The sequence below is a fragment of the Nomascus leucogenys genome, chromosome 16, assembly GCF_006542625.1.
Source record: "Nomascus leucogenys isolate Asia chromosome 16, Asia_NLE_v1, whole genome shotgun sequence".
Classification (NCBI taxonomy): domain Eukaryota; kingdom Metazoa; phylum Chordata; class Mammalia; order Primates; family Hylobatidae; genus Nomascus; species Nomascus leucogenys.
This window is the reverse complement of record NC_044396.1, coordinates 58,857,359-58,876,333: the sequence shown is the minus strand read 5'-3', so window position 1 is coordinate 58,876,333 and position 18,975 is coordinate 58,857,359. Positions and strand designations below refer to the sequence as shown.

At 34.0% G+C, this 18,975-nt stretch overlaps 1 protein-coding gene across 10 annotated transcripts in view; it reads right to left on the bottom strand.

Moving 5' to 3' along the window:
* Positions 1-211: 211 nt before the first annotated feature.
* The window catches only part of OXR1 (oxidation resistance 1), a 489,542-nt gene continuing 470,778 nt past the window's right edge, over positions 212-18,975 (bottom strand). For 6 of the 10 annotated variants that reach the window (XM_012508055.2, XM_030794884.1, XM_012508045.2 and 3 more), the window contains 6 exons: positions 15,273-15,353; positions 13,299-13,424; positions 12,389-12,541; positions 10,568-10,663; positions 7,046-7,119; positions 212-2,097 (listed from right to left, as the gene is read on the bottom strand). In XM_012508055.2, coding sequence (XP_012363509.2) covers positions 1,962-2,097; positions 7,046-7,119; positions 10,568-10,663; positions 12,389-12,541; positions 13,299-13,424; positions 15,273-15,353 — 666 coding nt within the window. In that variant the 3' untranslated portion in view covers positions 212-1,961. The remainder of the gene's footprint in view (positions 2,098-7,045; positions 7,120-10,567; positions 10,664-12,388; positions 12,542-13,298; positions 13,425-15,272; positions 15,354-18,975) is intronic. The other 4 variants (XM_012508063.2, XM_030794886.1, XM_030794887.1 and 1 more) reach the window with 1 other exon arrangement.

Below are 18,975 nucleotides of genomic sequence, written 5' to 3'. Positions count from 1 at the left end.
TGTGTCAAATGCCTTCTCCCATCTCCATTTTAAAAAATGTAATGCTACCTCTAATTGAATGCATCCTCCTATCACTATTACTCCTAACACCATGACCACCACCACCACAATGTAAGCTATTAGAAGCATTTAAAAAAAAAAAAAAAAAGATAGTAGTAGGCTTAATCAAAGACTTGCTAAGACAATGAGTATTCAATAAATCCAAACTCACTTGTATTTCTATATTTGATTTTATTTGGTATATGCCACTATGACCTTATTTTAGTTGAAATCCATTACAGGATTTTTTTATTATCATTAGTCAACTCCACAAAGACAATAATACTGCTGTGGAAGACCAAAGGGGAAAAAAACTGATATATTTATTTACAATTCCCTATATTGTAAACATTCAATCTATATATTGTTACTAACTTATAATGAGACAAGGAAATGATGCCCTTTATTTCTATTCATATTCAGCAATAGCATATTATAATAGAACATTAGATTTTCTTTTCCATTAGCATTATGCTTTCTTTAAATAATTATCTAAACTTTCAAAAGAACTAAATATGTAAGTGCTATACAACTAAATCTACTTAAGCCAAATATTTGGCTTATAATTTCATTTTCAGAATAACTTAAAGTGCTATAAGCAACCTGGCAATCAACACTTTCTATAAGAACAAAACTACCTTTAAACATTAATTTACAAGATATACAATGTTTATCTGGAATAGCTGAAATTTCAGCACAAAGTCACTGTCACATGTATAACAGCAGGATTCTTTTTTGCATAACATGAAGCTTTAAAATTAACTGATAAATTATTGCCACAATGGCTATTATTGGTTTCCTACAAAAGAGGATAAGAACTACTAGTGTATTCTATCTTTTCATTTTTTTTTTGAGGTCACTTGACAGTAAGTTTGCATATTCAACAAGTCTACTGAGTTACAATATTGTCTACTATAATCATTGCCCTTTATAAGAGCAAATGCTAATGGTAATTAATAACATATACCACTGAAAGAAAATCACAATTTTTTTTTTCCTTTTGAACAAGAGTAACCTATATTTTGGGAGTTGGTGTGCAACAAGGCTAAAACAACCAAATTATAAAACAGTATACCTGACACAGTATGTTGAGGAAATACACATCTGTTTCATAGTTTTTGTACTTATGATAATGCCTTACTAAGCTACACATATGTAAATAGTATGTTTTCTTGCTTAATATATTAAATTCAATAGAATCAATAAGTTCTCATTCTCCTTTGTGATTTGTAACTTTATCAGGTAATTTAATGATGAAAGCATATGCCCAAACCTGCAGATCATGTGTACTGTCATCTATTACAACCAGAATTCAACTCAAATTTCATTTTTCTTAAAGGAAATTGAGAATACCTGCAACATCGTTAAAGAGAATGCTGTAGTGTGAATAGAAACTAGAACTCAGTGGTCTATGAAGTATGTATTATTTTGGCAAGTGATTTTTTCCTTCCTAAGAATAAGATGAACATGTCCAAATGTTACCTGTGCCAACTTCACAGATACAGAAGTATCTAGTCTTCATTTCCTCAATGCCCCAATTAGACTGTTCTAGTAAAAGAATCAATATAGTTAAAAAAAAATAAATCAATACAGGTTCAACAAAAGAGCACCATCCTATTAGGGAATTGAGTAACATGCGAAAATGAAGTTGTCATTATAATCAAAATGTTGCCCAAATTCTAACAAACCCAAGCTGTTATACTGGTACATGGACGCAGTCCATAGTGTTAACCTAAAGAACTCTGGGACAAGAACATGATTTGAAAAATAAACTCCAAAATTATACCTGTAATAAATGGTGATACAGACTAATTTTAAAGCACAAGTGACATGTTACACTGTATTGCTTCTTGAACTTTCCAAACAATGCTTGTCCATGTCAGGTTTGGGCCATTCTCCTGCTAAGACAGAGAGCATTGTATTTATTCAAAAGCCCAGATTTCAATATCTTGGATAAAGAAATCTTCCTTCTTAGAAAGTGTACGATTCCCAAACGTTTTACAAGAATGGCTTCTTCCATGGTAGAGATCTCCATCAAGCCAAAGGGCAAATTCTCCTCTGCAATACATAAATAATAATCTGTTAATATTTATGCCCTAAGTTATAAAACAATTTAAATGAGACTTTGAATACCTAACAACCCTAAAGTTATTAATTTTCTCAAATCCTTCCCTACTCCTTTCCACACTGACACAATTTTGTTTTACTCCTATTCCATTAAAAAATTATTTATAGGCTAGGCGCGGTGGCTCATGCCTGTATGTAATCCCAGCACTTTGGGAGGCCAAGGCCAGCGGATCACCTGAGGTCGGGAGTTCAAGACCAGCCTGACCAACATGGAGAAACCCCGTCTCTACTAAAAAATACAAAAAAATTAGCCAGGCACGGTGGCACATGCCTGTAATCCCAGCTACTCGGGAGGCTGAGGCACGAGAAGCACTTGAACCCAGGAGGCAGAGGTTGCGGTGAGCCAAGATTGCACCATTGCACTCCAGCCTGCGCGACAAGAGTGAAACTCCAACTCAAAAAAAAAAAAAAGAAAAGAAAAAAAATTATTTATGATACAGACCAGGAACAGTGTCCTCTAAAATGAACTTTATATAGGATTAGCTTTTGAGACAGGTACTACTCTGTAATTTTTTGCCTGGTATTATGAGTTTTTCTTTGGGTATTTTTTTTAGTATGGTTTTTTTTGTGTGTGTATGTGTGTGTTCATCTTTTCGGTATGGTTTTAACATATTTAACATGACTTTCGCAAAGGCACAAAAACTCAGAAACATCTAAAATAAAATTTGGGGACTCATGTTAAGGACCTAGTAAATAACTCTGGTTTCTTGCATAGGAAGCTGTTTGCAAAAGAGCTCAGTATGAAAGGACTTTAAATGGACAAATATGTGATGCTGAGATTCAAGCAGAAGAACCAAGATACAATCCAGGTATAACAGGAACTTAACAGATAGATTATAAGGTCCAATTTATCTAATTATCTAATACATAACTGAGAGGGGAAAAAACCAGGTTATGAGAGGACTTCTTTCTACTCTCTAGAAAATGTTTTCCTACCTAATAGAAGAGGAGTGGGGGCAAAGACTATTAATTAACATAATATCCAGAGAGCTATCCCTTGGGATTCTCTAAATCTAAAGTAAGATACAAGTCAGCAGAATTGAGCCAGAGTTTAGGAGGAGGAGGCTTTTTAAAAAAATATGGGCAGTTATATTTCAGTGAAAGAAAAAAACTGGTCTGGGATCAAGACTTGTCTGTCAACTCACTGGCCACAACTTACGTCAAACTTAGTTAAGTCACTTAACCTCTCTGGGGTAGAGTTTGTCAATTATATTAAAACACACAAAAGAGAAAAGCATATTAGGTAATCTGTAAAGACTTACACAACTCTATAATTTGGATGGCTATAACCTCTGACCTTCAGGCTTGCCATCAGGAGTCACATGGCATCACAGAGTTAACTGACTTGTGTGGGAGAGGAACTGACCAATTTTTTTTTTTTTTTTTTGAGACAGAGTCTCACTCTGTAGCCCAAGCTGGAGTGCAATGGTGCAATCTTGGCTCACTGCAAGCTCCACCTCCTGGGTTCATGCCATTCTCCTGCCTTAGCCTCCCGAGTAGCTGGGACTACAGGCAGGCGCCACCACGCCCAGCTAATTTTTTCTATTTTTTAGTAGAGATGGGGTTTCACTGTGTTAGCCAGGATGGTCTCCATCTCCTGACCTTGTGATCTGCCCGCCTCAGCCTCCCAAAGTGCTGGATTACAGGCATGAGCCACCGTGCCCGGCCTGGAACTGACCTATTTTTAACACTATCTTAGAACAAAAGAAAGGAACTATTTATTTATACTCTGTAATAAAAAACAGCATCAAATATATCATGTATATTAATTACATATATAAATTTTAAGTACACAGATGTGATTCTAAGTAGAGAAGGTGGCTACAGTGACCATGTAGAATGGTTCCTTTAAGAGTTGGGGCCGGGTGCAGTGCCTCACACCTGTAATCCCAGTACTTTGGGAGGCTGAGGCTGGTGGATCCCCTGAGGTCAGTAGTTTGTGACCAGCCTGGCCAACATGATGAAACCCTGTCTCTAATAAAAAATACAAAAATTAGCTAGGCATGGTGGTGGGCGCCTGTAATTCCAGCTGCTTGGGAGGCTGAGGCAGGAGAATCACTTGAACTTGGGAGGCAGAGGTTACAGTGAGCCAAGATTGTGCCATTGCACTCCAGCCTGGGTGACAACAGTGAAACTCCATCTCAAAACAAAAAAAAAGAGTTGGTACTTCGCAACAAAACAGAAAAGACAGATCAGTATGGTAATTCACAATGACCAGGTAAAGAGATTAACCAGTGTCACTCAAGAAGAGAGTTGACAGTACAAAAAAACTGTAATGGGATAACCAGTGATGAGGTTCTGATGAACCTCTTCTATAAATGAAAATGGGACTTTGCTAAGATACAAGATCACCCTGAAAATCGTAACAATCCAGAGTCTGTGATACAGAAGCACTGCAAAAACTAGATCATCCCCAAAATGCCCCCTGCCCCATGAGGAAGCCATCATTTGTTAAGGTTCAAATTGAAATTCATATTTGACTAATTTGTTCAACTTTAAACGTGCACTTATCATGTTTCAGACACTGGCACTGGAAAATACAAAGATAAATTAGAAACTGCATTTGAATTAAAAAGTTTATGGTCTTATGACAATAGACTTCTAGAGACTCTAACACTACTGGCAACAACATGTCTTTAAAGAGATATCTGAATCCATGAGCCTTTTAAAGCGCGAATAGACTATCATAGCCAATCTATTAGAAAGGAGAATATGAAAGGGTCAGACTTCCTCGTAAAAACCTTCTGCTAAATATGAAAGGGTTAATAAAAGATTAAGACATTTAGCTGTAATCTCAGATGACTACATCTAAGAAGTACCTCGAAATTGACCTTCAAGATTCATGAATGTCACTGATGCTGCAATAAGTTTTATTACCAAGTATGAATAGTTTTTTCCAAGGTAACCTGAATTTTCTGAAGCCCTGAGTAGAAGCTTTCAACATTTTTCTCAATTTCTTAATATCACATATAAAATTCGATTTGTGTATTCATTTTAGGACAATGGGTACCTCTGCATTTCATCAGCATTTCAAAAAGGTATGTGATATCCAAATATTTAAGTAAATGTATTTAAGAGGTTACAGATCTGTCCCAGGTGAAACACCCAGAAAGCCAGAAAGTGTATTTTTATATGAGCAATGCTTTAAGATAATTCATATGACTTTCTGAAAAGAGAATGGCTAAGGAAGTAGAAGGAATAAAAGTAGTCTTCTAAATCTTTAATTAATGCCTTATAGCTCATACAGCCAATGATACTGCAGGCAGAATTCTTCCTGGTATCAGAAGGGAACAGATCATGTTGGATGAAAGAAAATGAGTAAAGGTGGCTATCAGTTTAGGTGGCTATCAGTTGTTGAGTACTTAGTTTATGCTAGATACTACACTAGGATTTGCACAAAAATTATATCCTTGTGAATTCCTTATAATCTCTCTGCAAAACTGATTTAATCTCCAATTTATAGCTAAGGAAAGTTTAGAATCGTTAAAGAGTTTGCTCAAGGTACCACATATAGCATATGTTGAAGTGAGAATCTGAATCGGGTCTATTGGACTCCAAAGCCTACATTAAGTCCACTACATCATTATTTTTCTTTTGGGGTGCCTTTCCCTTGGAATTCTGGAATATCAACTCCCTGTAGTTTCTGCTTTCTGAAGCTGTACTCTCCTTCAAACACTGAAAACTTGTATTAATTTATTATCAAATAACCCAATGGTTACTTTAGCTTGGTGAAATCATGCTGTACAATAAAATCTAGTTCCAGCAGACATCTAATGGTATTGTGTATGACATTTTTGAAGACTTAAAGCACCCATAAAATCTTGAAATTATAAGTCACTAGCTTGAGCGGACCTCTTGGAGAGCTAACAGAATCACATGTAAGACTACTGTTTAGGGGAGGGCTGAATGATACCCCCCAAAAGGTATAATTGGACCATGTAAATATATGCTGAGTTCAACAACGAAAACTAACAGAGAAGGCTACAATAACCATGATCACTTTTTAATCACCCTAATTATATCCTCCAAACACCTACTTACAGAGAAGTTGTGAGAAAATTTGTTAATAATAGAATAACCTGGGACGATGAATATTCTTTGGTGGTCTGAATAAATTATCATTATATATCCTCAACTGTGGGATACAAATAATGTAACACTTTTACAAGTCTGAAAATTATTTAGCATACCCATGTCTAATACCGAAAGACAGAAATACCAAAGGAAGGAGTTGTTGCTTGCTAAGCCCAGGCTAGGTGGGACCAGAGCAGCCTACCTCCCAACACTGTAAAGATTAAAGGAGGCTGGGATACCAACTAAAAAAGTTCTTCACAGTACTTGCAATGCCAAGATAATCACATTATTGTCTGATTCATAATTGTTAAAAAAACAAGCAAGCAAAAACCCCTGAAAACTTGAGGGGTCCCTACAATTTTCTGCAGAAATACCCATTTCTATTATTGTCTAAAATATTCCAAATGGTCTCCAGAGTAGAATAACATAAAAACAATTGGACTTATTCTATGCATTGGGAGAAATATAATATTCCATCACAGTTATTTAAAAATTAGAGAAGTTCAAAGGTACTGAGATACTTCCCTTTATATTATCAAAGAGCCACTGTGCTCTAAAGAAAAAGATGGGTCTTAATAAACAGTGAATAAACTGAACAGTATTTTAAAATGAAGAAACAAATACTCCACCAATAGTTTTAATAACTACGCTTGAGCGCCTTCTTGCAAATATACTTTCTTTTTCATAATATACAAATTTCAATTCTAACGTCAAAACTTTCTGAAGATAACTGAATTTATAAATAATCCAAATGCATTTTTAAAGTTCTTCAAAAACCTCATAGTGAAATGTTCAAGAGACTTACCCTCCACCACCGAAAGCTAGTGAATCCATGTCTCCTTTGATAAAAAACATATTATCTCCTGTCCACTTGAAGACCTATATAAATTTAAAAAAAGCTTTAAATATATAGATGAAATGGTTATTATAGAGAATTAGTTCTCCAAACCACAAAATAGTTAACAAAGCCAAGATTGGCAGTATAAGAACACTACAAAAAGCTTGGCACAGAAGGCTCTGGTGGTTTGGATTTCAGTGTTTATATGACTAAATTTGAAAGCACACTCTATCACTTAACTTTCAATTCCAATTTCTCAAATTTTGTTAACTTTTCACACATACTTCTTTCTCTTGACTCTACAGACACCAACACTTGGACGGTTAATAGAAAAAATTGAGAAAGAAGTAAATAAGTTGAAAAAAAATCGGACACAAATGCCATTAACTTTTACCATTAAACATAAATGTATGTTAATTTGATAATATTTTAACATAGGGTCAAGGCCTTTTCTTTGGATATATATTTACTAATCATAGTTCTTAAATAAAACATGACTGTAATGGGCATTTATGATTTTCAGTTTCAATTTCTTTAAACAGTGAGAACTTAAAATCATTTGAGAAATCCAAGAGCAAACTAGACATTAATATTCTTAAATATATTTTTCTAACCTTTTATGGGTGTTTTACCTAAACCTAACATAGTAGCAATTTCTAGCAACTTACCTTTACCAAGTTTTTCAAATGTGTTCATTACAGTTTTCAATAAAACTTTCTTTTAGCACTCATTTTTCATAGTTATGTAACATTTAATTGACTACATTATTACACTTATCAGGTAGCAGTAACATAAAAAGTTTGAGAATAGGCACTACTGATGCTTAGAAAATCTGTAATAACTACAAGCTTTCAATTAGCTGTTGCTATCACTTGACATATTTTATGGAAGGAATGAAAAGCATTGGTTATTCTGGTGAGCTAGTTAAGTACAAATTTGCTAAAAGAATTTTTATTGTGTTACCAAATCGTTCCTATTTTGTTCATTTATTTTTATAACCAATGGTGTTGATTCCTTTTCTTGAGATTAAAATGAAGATTTTACGTGCCACACTCCAATGTGCCCGAGATACTAATATTGCACTCAATGTTTAAAGAATGGTCACACATTCACTAAAATTCATTTATACCTTTACATTTTAGATTTTATTGGCATGAGAATGTATTCAATTTATGTTAGCCAAGCCACAGTAAAGCCACACAGGTAAAGAAAAAGAAACCAGTTAATAAGTTTTTATTTAAATCCAAATAATTTATTTTTTATGCTTTCATAACTTGCATCATTAAGCTTAGTCATTAAATGTTTCTGGAAATTTCACAATCACAATTTATAAACAGAATAGTAATGATAATGTATATTCTTTACTAAGTCCATAATTTGGTGCCATCCCAAGTATTATATATAAATGATCCTCATTTAATTATTAAATGGCCATGCCATATTTTATGATTCCTCGTTCTATCTACAGGAAAGTTGAAGTGCAAAATGGTCAAAGAAAAGTTACCAGGGAGTAAAAGGCAAAGATAGGGGTCAAATGCAACTGTGCACGACTCCAAAGTGCATGTTTTTTTCATTTATGCCATCTTTTTTTTCCTTCAACTTTTAAGTTCAGGAGTACATGCGCAGGATGCACAGGTTTGTCACATAGGTAAACGTGTGCCACAGTGGTTTGCTGCACAGATCATCTGATCAACTAGGTATTAAGCCCAGCATCCATTAGCTATTATTTCTGATGCTCTCCTCTCCCTCCCTGCACTCTCACCCCGCGACAGATACAAGGTCTGTGTTGTTCCCCTGAAATGTGTCCATGTGTTCTCATCACTCAGCTCTTTCTTATAAGTGAGAACATGTGGTGTTTGGTTTCCTGTTCCTGCATTAGTTTGCATGGTGTATATGGCGTATTCCATGGTGTGTATGTACCACATTTTCTTTATCCGGTCTATCACTGATGGGCATTTAGGTTGATTCCATGTCTTTGCTATTGTGAATAGTGCTACAGTGAACACTTGTGTGCATGTATCTTTATATTAGGAGGACTTATATTCCTTTGGGTAAATACCCAGTAATGAGATTGCTGGGTCAAATGGTATTTCTGCCTCTAGGTCTTTGAGGAATTGCCACACTGTCTTCCACAATAGTTGAACTAATTTACACTCCCACCAACAGGGTAAAAACATTCCTTTTTCAGTTGGGAGTGGTGGCTCATGCCTGTAATCCCAGCACTCTGGGAGGCCGAGGCGGGTGGATCACCTGAGGTCAGGAGTTCGAGACCAGCCTGGCCAACATGGCAAAACCCCGTCTCTACTAAAAATACAAAAATTAGCTGGGCATGATGGTGTACACCTGTAATCCCAGTTATTTGGGAGGCTGAGGCAGGAGAATTGCTTGAACCTGGAAGGCAAAGGCTGCACTGAGCCGAGATCATGCCACTGCACTCCAGCCTGGGCGACACAGCAAGACTCTGTCTCAAAAACAACAACAACAAAAAAACAAAACATTCCTTTTTCTCTGCAACCTTGCCAGCATCTGTTGTTATTTGACTTTTTAATAATAGCCATTCTGACTGGAGTGAGATGGTACCTCATTGTGGTTTTGATTTGCATTTCTCTAATAATCAGTAATGTTGAGCTTTATTTCACAGGTTTTTTTGGCCACATGTATGTCTTCTTTTGATAAGTGTCTTTGCCCACTTTTCAATGGTGTTTTTTTCTTGTAAATTTGCTTAAGTTCCTTGTAGATTCTGGATATTAGACCTTCGTCAGATGGATAGATTGCAAAAATTTTCTCCCATTCTGTAGGCTGTCTGTTCACCCTGATGACAGTTTATTTTGCTGTACAGAAGCTCTTTAATTAGATCCCATTTGTCAATTTTTGCTTTTGTTGCAACTGCTTTTGGCATTGTTGTCATGAAATCTTTGCCCATATCTATGTCCTGAATGGTATTGCCTAGATTTTCTTCTAGGGTTTTTATAATTTTGGGTTTTACATTTAAGTCTTTAACCCATCCTGAGTTAATGTTTGTATATGGTTTACGGAAGGGGTCCAGTTTCAATTTTCTGCACATAGCTAGCCAGTTCTCCCAGCACAATTTATTAAATAGGGAATCCTTTCCCCATTGCTTATTTTTGTCAGGTTTGTCAAAGATCAGATGGTTACAGGTATGAGGTCTTATTTCTGAGTTCTCTATTCTTTTCCATTGGTCTATGGGTCTGTTCTTATATCAGTACCATGCTATTTTGGTTACTGTAGCCTTGTAGTATACTTTGAAGTCGTGTAACGTGATGCCTCCAGCTTTGCTCTTTATGCTTAGCATTCTCTTGGCTATTTGGGCTCTTTTTGGGTTCCATATGAACTTTAAAACAGTTTTTCCTAATTCTGTGAAGACTATCAATGGTAGTTTAATGGAAATAGCACTGAATCTATAAATTGTTTTGGGCAGTATGTTATGCCATCTCTTTATAAACAAAATATTGAAATAGTGGTCCTTACCTCAAACTCTGGACAGAATGTAAAAACAAAGGTCTCTCCAGTACCATAAAAGCCATCACTCACTTTAAATGGCTCAGATGCTAACGCACCAAAAACCTAGGGATAAAAAAGGCATATTCAATGACATGACTAACAAATTTATTTCAGTAAGCATTATTTCATCATATATGTTTAAATAAAATGCAAAAAATAGAAATCTGGTATAGTTTTATCTAATCATACTTAAAAAGGGAAAAATGGCTAGCTGCTATATAATTTACATTAGTGTCAAATATATAGCATATTGGGTTTTCAATGGAAAAACAGATTTTTTCCTAGTTTTTAAATTTTGGGATTTTAAAGTAATTAAACAGACAATCTTAAAAAGTGGTTAACACATTTCAGAAGGACTTATATGTACAATGTATGTATGATATGGATAACATGATGCTATGGGATTGTGGTGCTTAATAAAATAAGTCCTTCAGTATAGGGAAACATTCTATCACTTTTAAAATATGCTATTTTTTCTTCATCATTATACAGTAAATTCCATGAGGGCAGGTGTTATGTGTGAATTATTTTGTCCTGTAACCCTGTGCATGATCTTATATAAGACACACAGTACCCTAATGAGAAAATTGATGAATAAGAGATTGACCAAGTAATTTCAGTGTTATGGGTTGAAGTTTCCATATGAGAAATGGGAGTGCAGAGAGTCTAACAGATAATCTGTACAGTCACTGTCTATCCTGACATTCTATCTTTATAGTCTTAATTTTGAAAATATTTCCTTATTGAAAGGTTATTTTACATATACATTATAGAAAAGTACACAAAATATAAACACATAGCTCAGTTTAGAACTAACACAAGGCAAAGTCCCATGCAACATTCATTCAGACCAAGAAACAGAACACTACTAGTTCTAGAAGCTCTCTTTGTGCTTCCTCTCATCAACAGCCTCAACTACCTGAAGGAGTTACTAGCCTAATACCACTATAGATTCATTTAGCCTTCTGATAAAACTTTCTATAAATGAAATCATAAGAAAGTTACTCTTTGGTGTTTGATTTCTAATTCAATTCAATATTGTTTGTGACATTCATTTATGCCATGGCATGTAGCAGCAGTTCATTCATTTTCGTTGATGCAAATACTTTTTGTTGGGTATGTAACCTTGGGCAAGTTGATGAGCTTATGTCATAGTTGACTAATTCTTTAATATAAAGATAACAGTATCAATCTCATAGGGCTTTCATGATTAAATAATATAATGCATAAGTGATTAGTCAAGTTCCTGACACATAAAACACTAAAGGTGTTAGTAATACTAGTGTTTTGTTCTAACATTGCTATTTTACCTTCTCATTAGTTTCCAATTACAACTGACTTGAACTTGCTATTTGAGGAACAAACCAATATTACTCTTATTTGTGCTTTTGTTCTGGCTATCACCTTCAGACAATTATCTTTAATCAAAACTTCACCCATTATTCAAGATTCTGTCAATTTCTACCTTTCCCATGAACCTCATTCTTATTTCCTCACTTTTTCTAGGTTCTAAGAAACCTACCATTTTTCCCAGCATTAGAGATGTTGGTATGGGCAAATGTTCTTTTCTACCACTCTATAATCCCTTCGAAGGCAGTAACTCTTAATCATCATGCTCATATCTATCCTTTGCAACACTCAACATTGCCTTGCATATTAAAAGTACCCAGTAATTATCAGTTAAACAATAAAATGCACTAATAAAGTAATGTTTATCAAAGAAATATGCTAAAAGTTACTGTTACTGCTCTTAAAGGATAAGCAATCTATGCAGTTGGTGTTTCATACCTGTCCATCACTGTCTTTAATCACCATCAGCACTGGGGTGTCTAAACCTGTCATTGTTCGATACAGAGTTTTCAAGCTTGTGCCATGTTTTCCAGTACCATAAACAAGAGTCCATGGATAGCCAATTGTTCTTGGTGGAAGATGCTTGGTAAGCTTTAAAAAACAAAGTGTTAGTATTTACTTGATAGCTTGTTGTTCATTATGTAGAATACTAATGCCAGCTGGAATTTAATGGTGCTTATATAATATAGGCTATAAAAATAAATTAACAGTAGAAATTATTATTCCCAAAGATACTAAGATGATTGAAAAGTATTACACATTTCTCAAAATAAAATATTAATTGTCTATTAGGAAAATAAAGAATCATCCTGAACCAGACACAGATTAGAACAGGGATAAGAAACATAGATTACTTAACGCTTTTGCCTTCCATATTGAATTAATAAAAATACTTGATAGACTATTAGCTTGATTATTAAAATATCTCTCAAACAATAGGCTAGGGAGACAGACGCAAGTTAGGAATCAAGCTTTAATACTTCTCCCTGTGTGACCTTGAACAAGTTAATCGCTCTATGCTCCCGATTTTTTAACTTAATAAAAAATGTGCATAATAAGAGCATCCAATTTCTACAGCTCTTGTTAACAACTACATGAAATAATCCACATAAAGCAAGTAACAAGCACACAACAATAAAACAAATATTGGCTTTTAGTGTCTGCTTACCTAAATCTCCTGACATCTTAATTAACACTAGTTGCTATGTTTTGCTTACTCTTTCTTTTCATTGGAGTGGAATAGTAATAGCATTAATGCTGTTGCTTCAGAAACAGCTAAAAAGAGGATGTTTTACTCTCATGGGTACACACTCACACTCAGAAATGCACATATGTGAGCATGTCATACCTTTTCAATTTGATCTGGCAGTAAAAGTTCACTGGGATCACTTAGGTTTGGTCGAAAAGATTCAGACTCCAGGTCTGCTTTCACTGGAGCAACCTGCTTTGAATTTATATCTTCCCTTGTAGTAATCTAAAACAGTAAATAGAGGTAGTGCATTAATGTAAACTTGTGACATGCTTTCAAAATTGTCAGACTTTTCAGATACATAAAGCTTTATATCGTAGAAAATGTGGCTAAATCTTTAACCTTAAGATTTTATAGGGCAAAAGATGGCCCATATCTAATATCTATGATGTAGCCAATGTAGGAAAAGATTTTATAACAATATACACAGACGTTTTCTCATCCACTACATGAGGAAGGACTGGTAGGAATGATAAATCCCCATATTTCTGTGTAAAGAAGATAGTTGCATGCATCTTTAAGCCCTTGAAGGGCAAAAGTCAGCCAGCTGGCTTGCTGTGTGTGTGTGTGTATGTGTGTGTGTGTGTGCGTGCTATTTAAAATAGAATTCTTTCATGCTAAACACAAAATTTGTCAAAAATAATTAACAAAACTTCCTGGGTGCCAAAATTTTAATGTAAAGAATAGTAGAATAAAAAAAAAAAACTATTTTCTGTGAGTTGTGCATGTATTTATTTGTTTCACTGAAAAAGTTACCATTTTTTTAAAATGCTTTCATTTTTTTAACTTTCTAAACATTTAATTTTTTTCATCTACTTGGACCAAACAATAAATTTTACTGTTAATTTGTTCATAAATTTATTTTTTAAATTAGATTAATGTGTTGCATTACAAAGAATACATGCTTTTAATTGGTGGAAATGATTTCACTGGTATTCTTAAAATGATAAAAATGTTAACTAACTAAAAATAAAGCTTACTACTGCACAATATATTCTATTGGTGCTTACTTTTTTATATTAATTTATTTTAATATATAAAACATAATAACATTAGAAAATACAAGAAATGAAACATTATTATTTATGAAACTTTTAAATTGGAAAATATGCAGAATTCTATTGGAGCAGATAACTAAAATGCAACAAGGTTTAGCAACTGTGATTCTATATGGGAATGAAATGCTTGCTAAATTATTTTGTTTCTTTGACAGGTTTCTTAACAAACCTGAGCAGCATATATCTGCAACCAATACATGTTCTATAAGTGTATTGTTTTTTGACAAGAAGCTAAATACTCATTCTTTCATATCATGTTTCACCCTTATTTTGATGATGTGAAAGGTAAAAAGAAAAAGAAAAAGAAACCCAAGGCAGCATTAGAAGCATTAAAAGAAAAAATTCAGTGGGTCTAGCAAAGCCATGAAAGCATATCTTATTAAGAAGAAAGAAACACAGTATAATAGACAAAACTTAAAAATGAGTTTTCAATTACATTGCTTCTTGTTTCTAAAAAAAAAATCACAAAGATTATTTCACAGAATTTTAAGTAATTTATCCAGTTCTGTGTCTAAACTGTACTATTCCAATGCACTCCTAATACCAACCAAGAATGCCTCAAGAACAGTTTATCCTATTGAGATATTTGATGTGACGTTGATACAAATGAAATAGCCTTAAAGAAAATATTTAAGCCTTGCTATTAAAATTTTTTTAGTTTTCCTATAGTACCATTATCTTTCAAATTTTGTTTAGAAAAGATTCAATCTCAAAACCAACACCATTCTTCCAATGTTAAATGAATGAAAACTCCTCATCGCTGAAAGAAACACACAATACTGAGAATAATTCTGAAGTGACAGAACATTCTTCAGAATATTTTTCAAGTGAAAAGATGACAGAAAAGATAATCTATAGCTCTTCAAGGCAATACTATAACCTTTAATACAAAAAGGAATTTAATTTTAGTGCTGCAGTCAAAGCAAATTCTTCAAATGAGATTTGCCATGACAAAGAACACTAAAAACAGGGAGTATTTAGTCTCTGGAGGGGTTTAAACTACTGAAGGGGGCACCTGGAGGCGTCTGCAGAGTGTGCGCAGTTCTTCAGTATTTAGAGCATCGATCCTGCGGTGATACTCAGCCACTGACACTACCTAAATATGGAGACAGGAAGACAATAATTCCACTGACAGTTGAGAAAAACAGCAAAAAAAAAAAAAAAAAAAAAAAAAGAGGAGAAATTAAAATGGGAAGAGAACTACAATTAGGATTTCTTCCCCACTCCATGCTGAAAATCCAAGAGATTTATATATCAAACTGGAGTGAAATACCCATGAATGATTTTCACTACTACATCCAACTAGTTGGTAATGTAAGGTTTATTTTATGGACTATTCCATATAGATTCAACTTAGTAAATATAAATTATAGTTTTTTATACAGAAAACACTATATAAAACGCATACTTTGCTAACATTAAAGATAACGTCTGAAAACTAAATGGTCTTGCAGTTACAAAGGAAGTGGTAGTTTCAACTACCCCCTCCAAATCAGGTGAGCTCAAACATTATATCCTAATGGCCATGCTGGAAGAATTTCTTCTAGGCACAGGTGACAAACATACCCATCTATAACAGAAACAACAGAGGGGAGAAGAGCAAGAAAACAATATAGAAGTGCATTTTAAAACCTATGGCAATAAGAAAAATAAGCTCTAGAAAGTAGAAAATTAGATTTTCAAAAGTATGTCTAATCAAAAGTACCTTCTGTCTGCTTTAGCCCTTTAAATGACATTTTTTTCTAGTTTTTGCCTCTCTCCTGTTTTATTTCTTTATGGATTTTACTGTATCACTTATTTGTGACTAAAATTTAACAACTTTCCTACATTTTAACTTTCAAAGGAAAACTTTCTATCTTCTATAATTGCCTAGACCAGGCTCTTGCACAGTATTAAATTTGAAAGCCATAAATGACAGATAAACACTATTAAAGAAAGCCCACAAAAACAGGTAAGTTTCCTCAGGTTGACATAATAGTTACAGCTTTTTCAGATCATGACATAATTCTAAAAACAGTTACCATACTACAGTGAACGCTAATGGTGTCATAAAGATGTGACGATTCTCTTGAGCTATGACTAGTTCCTCTTGTAATCAATCAAACATGCACAGAGGCTCTGACCACAAAATGAGTTAAACCAACTAGCTCATAAAGAGTTTAGATTTTGAACCTAGGTTTTAAAGGCTTTTTATTTAGCCAACTAAAAGGAACTGGCTACCAGTAAACATCAAGGTAACTATGAAAAGCTATGTAAACTTGTTGAAAGTTCTGAAAGACATGTCAATAGAAAAATGGAAAAGAGGCTGGACAGATTTCCATTCTGGCCATTATTATTATATTGAATTTTGCGAAGCAACAAAGCATACAATATGTTAGCTGACTCTGTACTTAGAAACCAGAAGCTGTTATTCTCTCTAGCTCTGGGGGGAGGGGGGGGTCAGATAAACCTGGGTTCCCCACTGCCTATCAATTTTGTTATAAAACAATGAAAATAATAAAAGTGCATATCAAATCTGGTTTTACATGAATTACTGAGGAAATGCATATTAAGGACTGAGTATAGTGCCCAGAACATATTAATGAGAGCTACTATTATTAATATGACTTTTACTTGATTACTTTTCACCAACTACCCTGAGGACTAAATGATAATGGCTGAAGAGCCTCCTTATTTATTTTTGGTTTTTATTTTTGAATGAGAATATTTCAGGTTTGACACCTCAACTATTTTTAACATTTTGATTATTCTGAATTTAATTTTTATATTTCAGTATTAGATAAAAATAATGAAGGACTTTCAATTAAGAACAATAGGATTTCAATAAAGATTAAAGAAAAATTAGGTACTAAAAATAAAAAACATCATGGGCTTGCTTTTCTATGCCCAGCAAAACAGGTCTCTAGAAATATTTAATGGCCAATTATATTTTTCTTTCTTTATTCATGGCCTTCAATCCAATCGTCTCCTAGACAAGGATTCTCAGAAATAACTTATCTAATCCTCTGCTTTCCTTCTATCCCTCCAGTTAACAATTATCTTATACCTACATTATAAAACTCCTTCATTTACTGTAGGAAAAACACTTCCTGGGTGGAACTGAAATTAAATTATGCTTACAAAAGAGATCAGTCATAACCTAATTGTATCAGCATTGCTGAGAGTAGGGGTTACTAATAAGAGAACAATAAACTGCCATCATAAGGCTAAGCTTATCTTAATAACACTTGATAAAGTCATAGTTTCTTTCATGTCACAAATCTACTTTTTCAGATTTATTTTTTTCAATTTTATTTTTTTCTAGTACTTAAAAACTTTCTGCTTCCTTAACCTTAAACATTTACTCATGCCCTGATGGGTGAGGATACAGAAAACTGTAAGAAAAAAAAAAAAGGTCTGTAAGTTAATAGAAAAAAGAGATTTGAATTTGAGTACAGAAGTATACTTCCTTCTCTCAAAATAAAGGGATAAAAGAGCTATATATTCCCAGTATATATGAGGAAACTGGAATTAGTCTTACATTAATTTTTACACCCTTGGTAAAACATACTCCATGTATACAATTTTTACTTTATCCAAAAGATTAAACCTAAATAAAAAATGGATACATTTCTCCAAAATATCCCTTATCACGCTCTGAATTATTAGGAGTAAACAGTTGAGAAAACCAAGACCTTCCAATTAAAAGTGCATTCACTGGCTAAAAAAATCGTTTCTTGAGGAATAAAGTATTTGGCTACACTGCTAAGTCCTATCTGTAGGAACTAAGTACCATGACCTATACTCTGCAGAATTAAATGCCACTCTCTAGTCTTTTCAGTCTTTGACAAAGGACCCTCACACAGAGAAAGTATTTTCCTAAGCCTTTACTTCTACAGAATTACCAATGGAAAGGCAGGGGTAAATCCACCCATCACTATTACAAATGGACTAACAAAAACAGAGACTAGAGAAAATTCACAGTTGCTGCCAATCCCATGAACAAGAACACATTCATTTCTTAGATATAAAGAACAATACCTTAAGGATGTTCCAGTGTTTCCCCAAGATTACTCCAAAACAAACCCCAAATCTCCCTTCCTTCAGCTGTCTTGCACACTAACAAAAATCTGCTAGTTATATGTCAATGTGCCATTTTTACTACTTTCTCAGTAAATGGAAATGCAAGAGAAAAAGAAATACTATCTAATCAATGCCACGTATACTTATTTTGGTCCCAAAAAATATGTTAAAGAAGGAAATATAATTCTGAGCTTCTGTATCAAACAAAAAGAGCGTACAATAGCATCCTTGAAGTCACATAAGCCGTTGTTCTACTACATCTCATCATATATTAACAGTCTTTATTACAAAATAAGACCTGAATTATGTTAAACTTTGCCCCATTTTGCCCAAATTAAAACTATTGCTTTCAAAATAGCATTCCATTTTGAGACCAGCCTGGGCAACATGGAGAAATCTCATCTCTACAAAAAATACAAAAAATTAGCCGGGCCTGGTGGCATGGAAGGATCTACTGAGCCCAGGAGGTTGAGGCTGCAGTGAGCCAAGATCAAGCCACTGCACTCCATCCTGGGCAACAGAGCAAAATTCTGTCTTAAAAAAAAAAAAAAAAAAAAAAAAAAAAAAAAAAAAAAAAATCCAGAATTAATTCTATTAGTGAAGTTTGATTTGAAAAAATCTGCATTTAAAATCACTTCCTGTCTTTCATCAATATT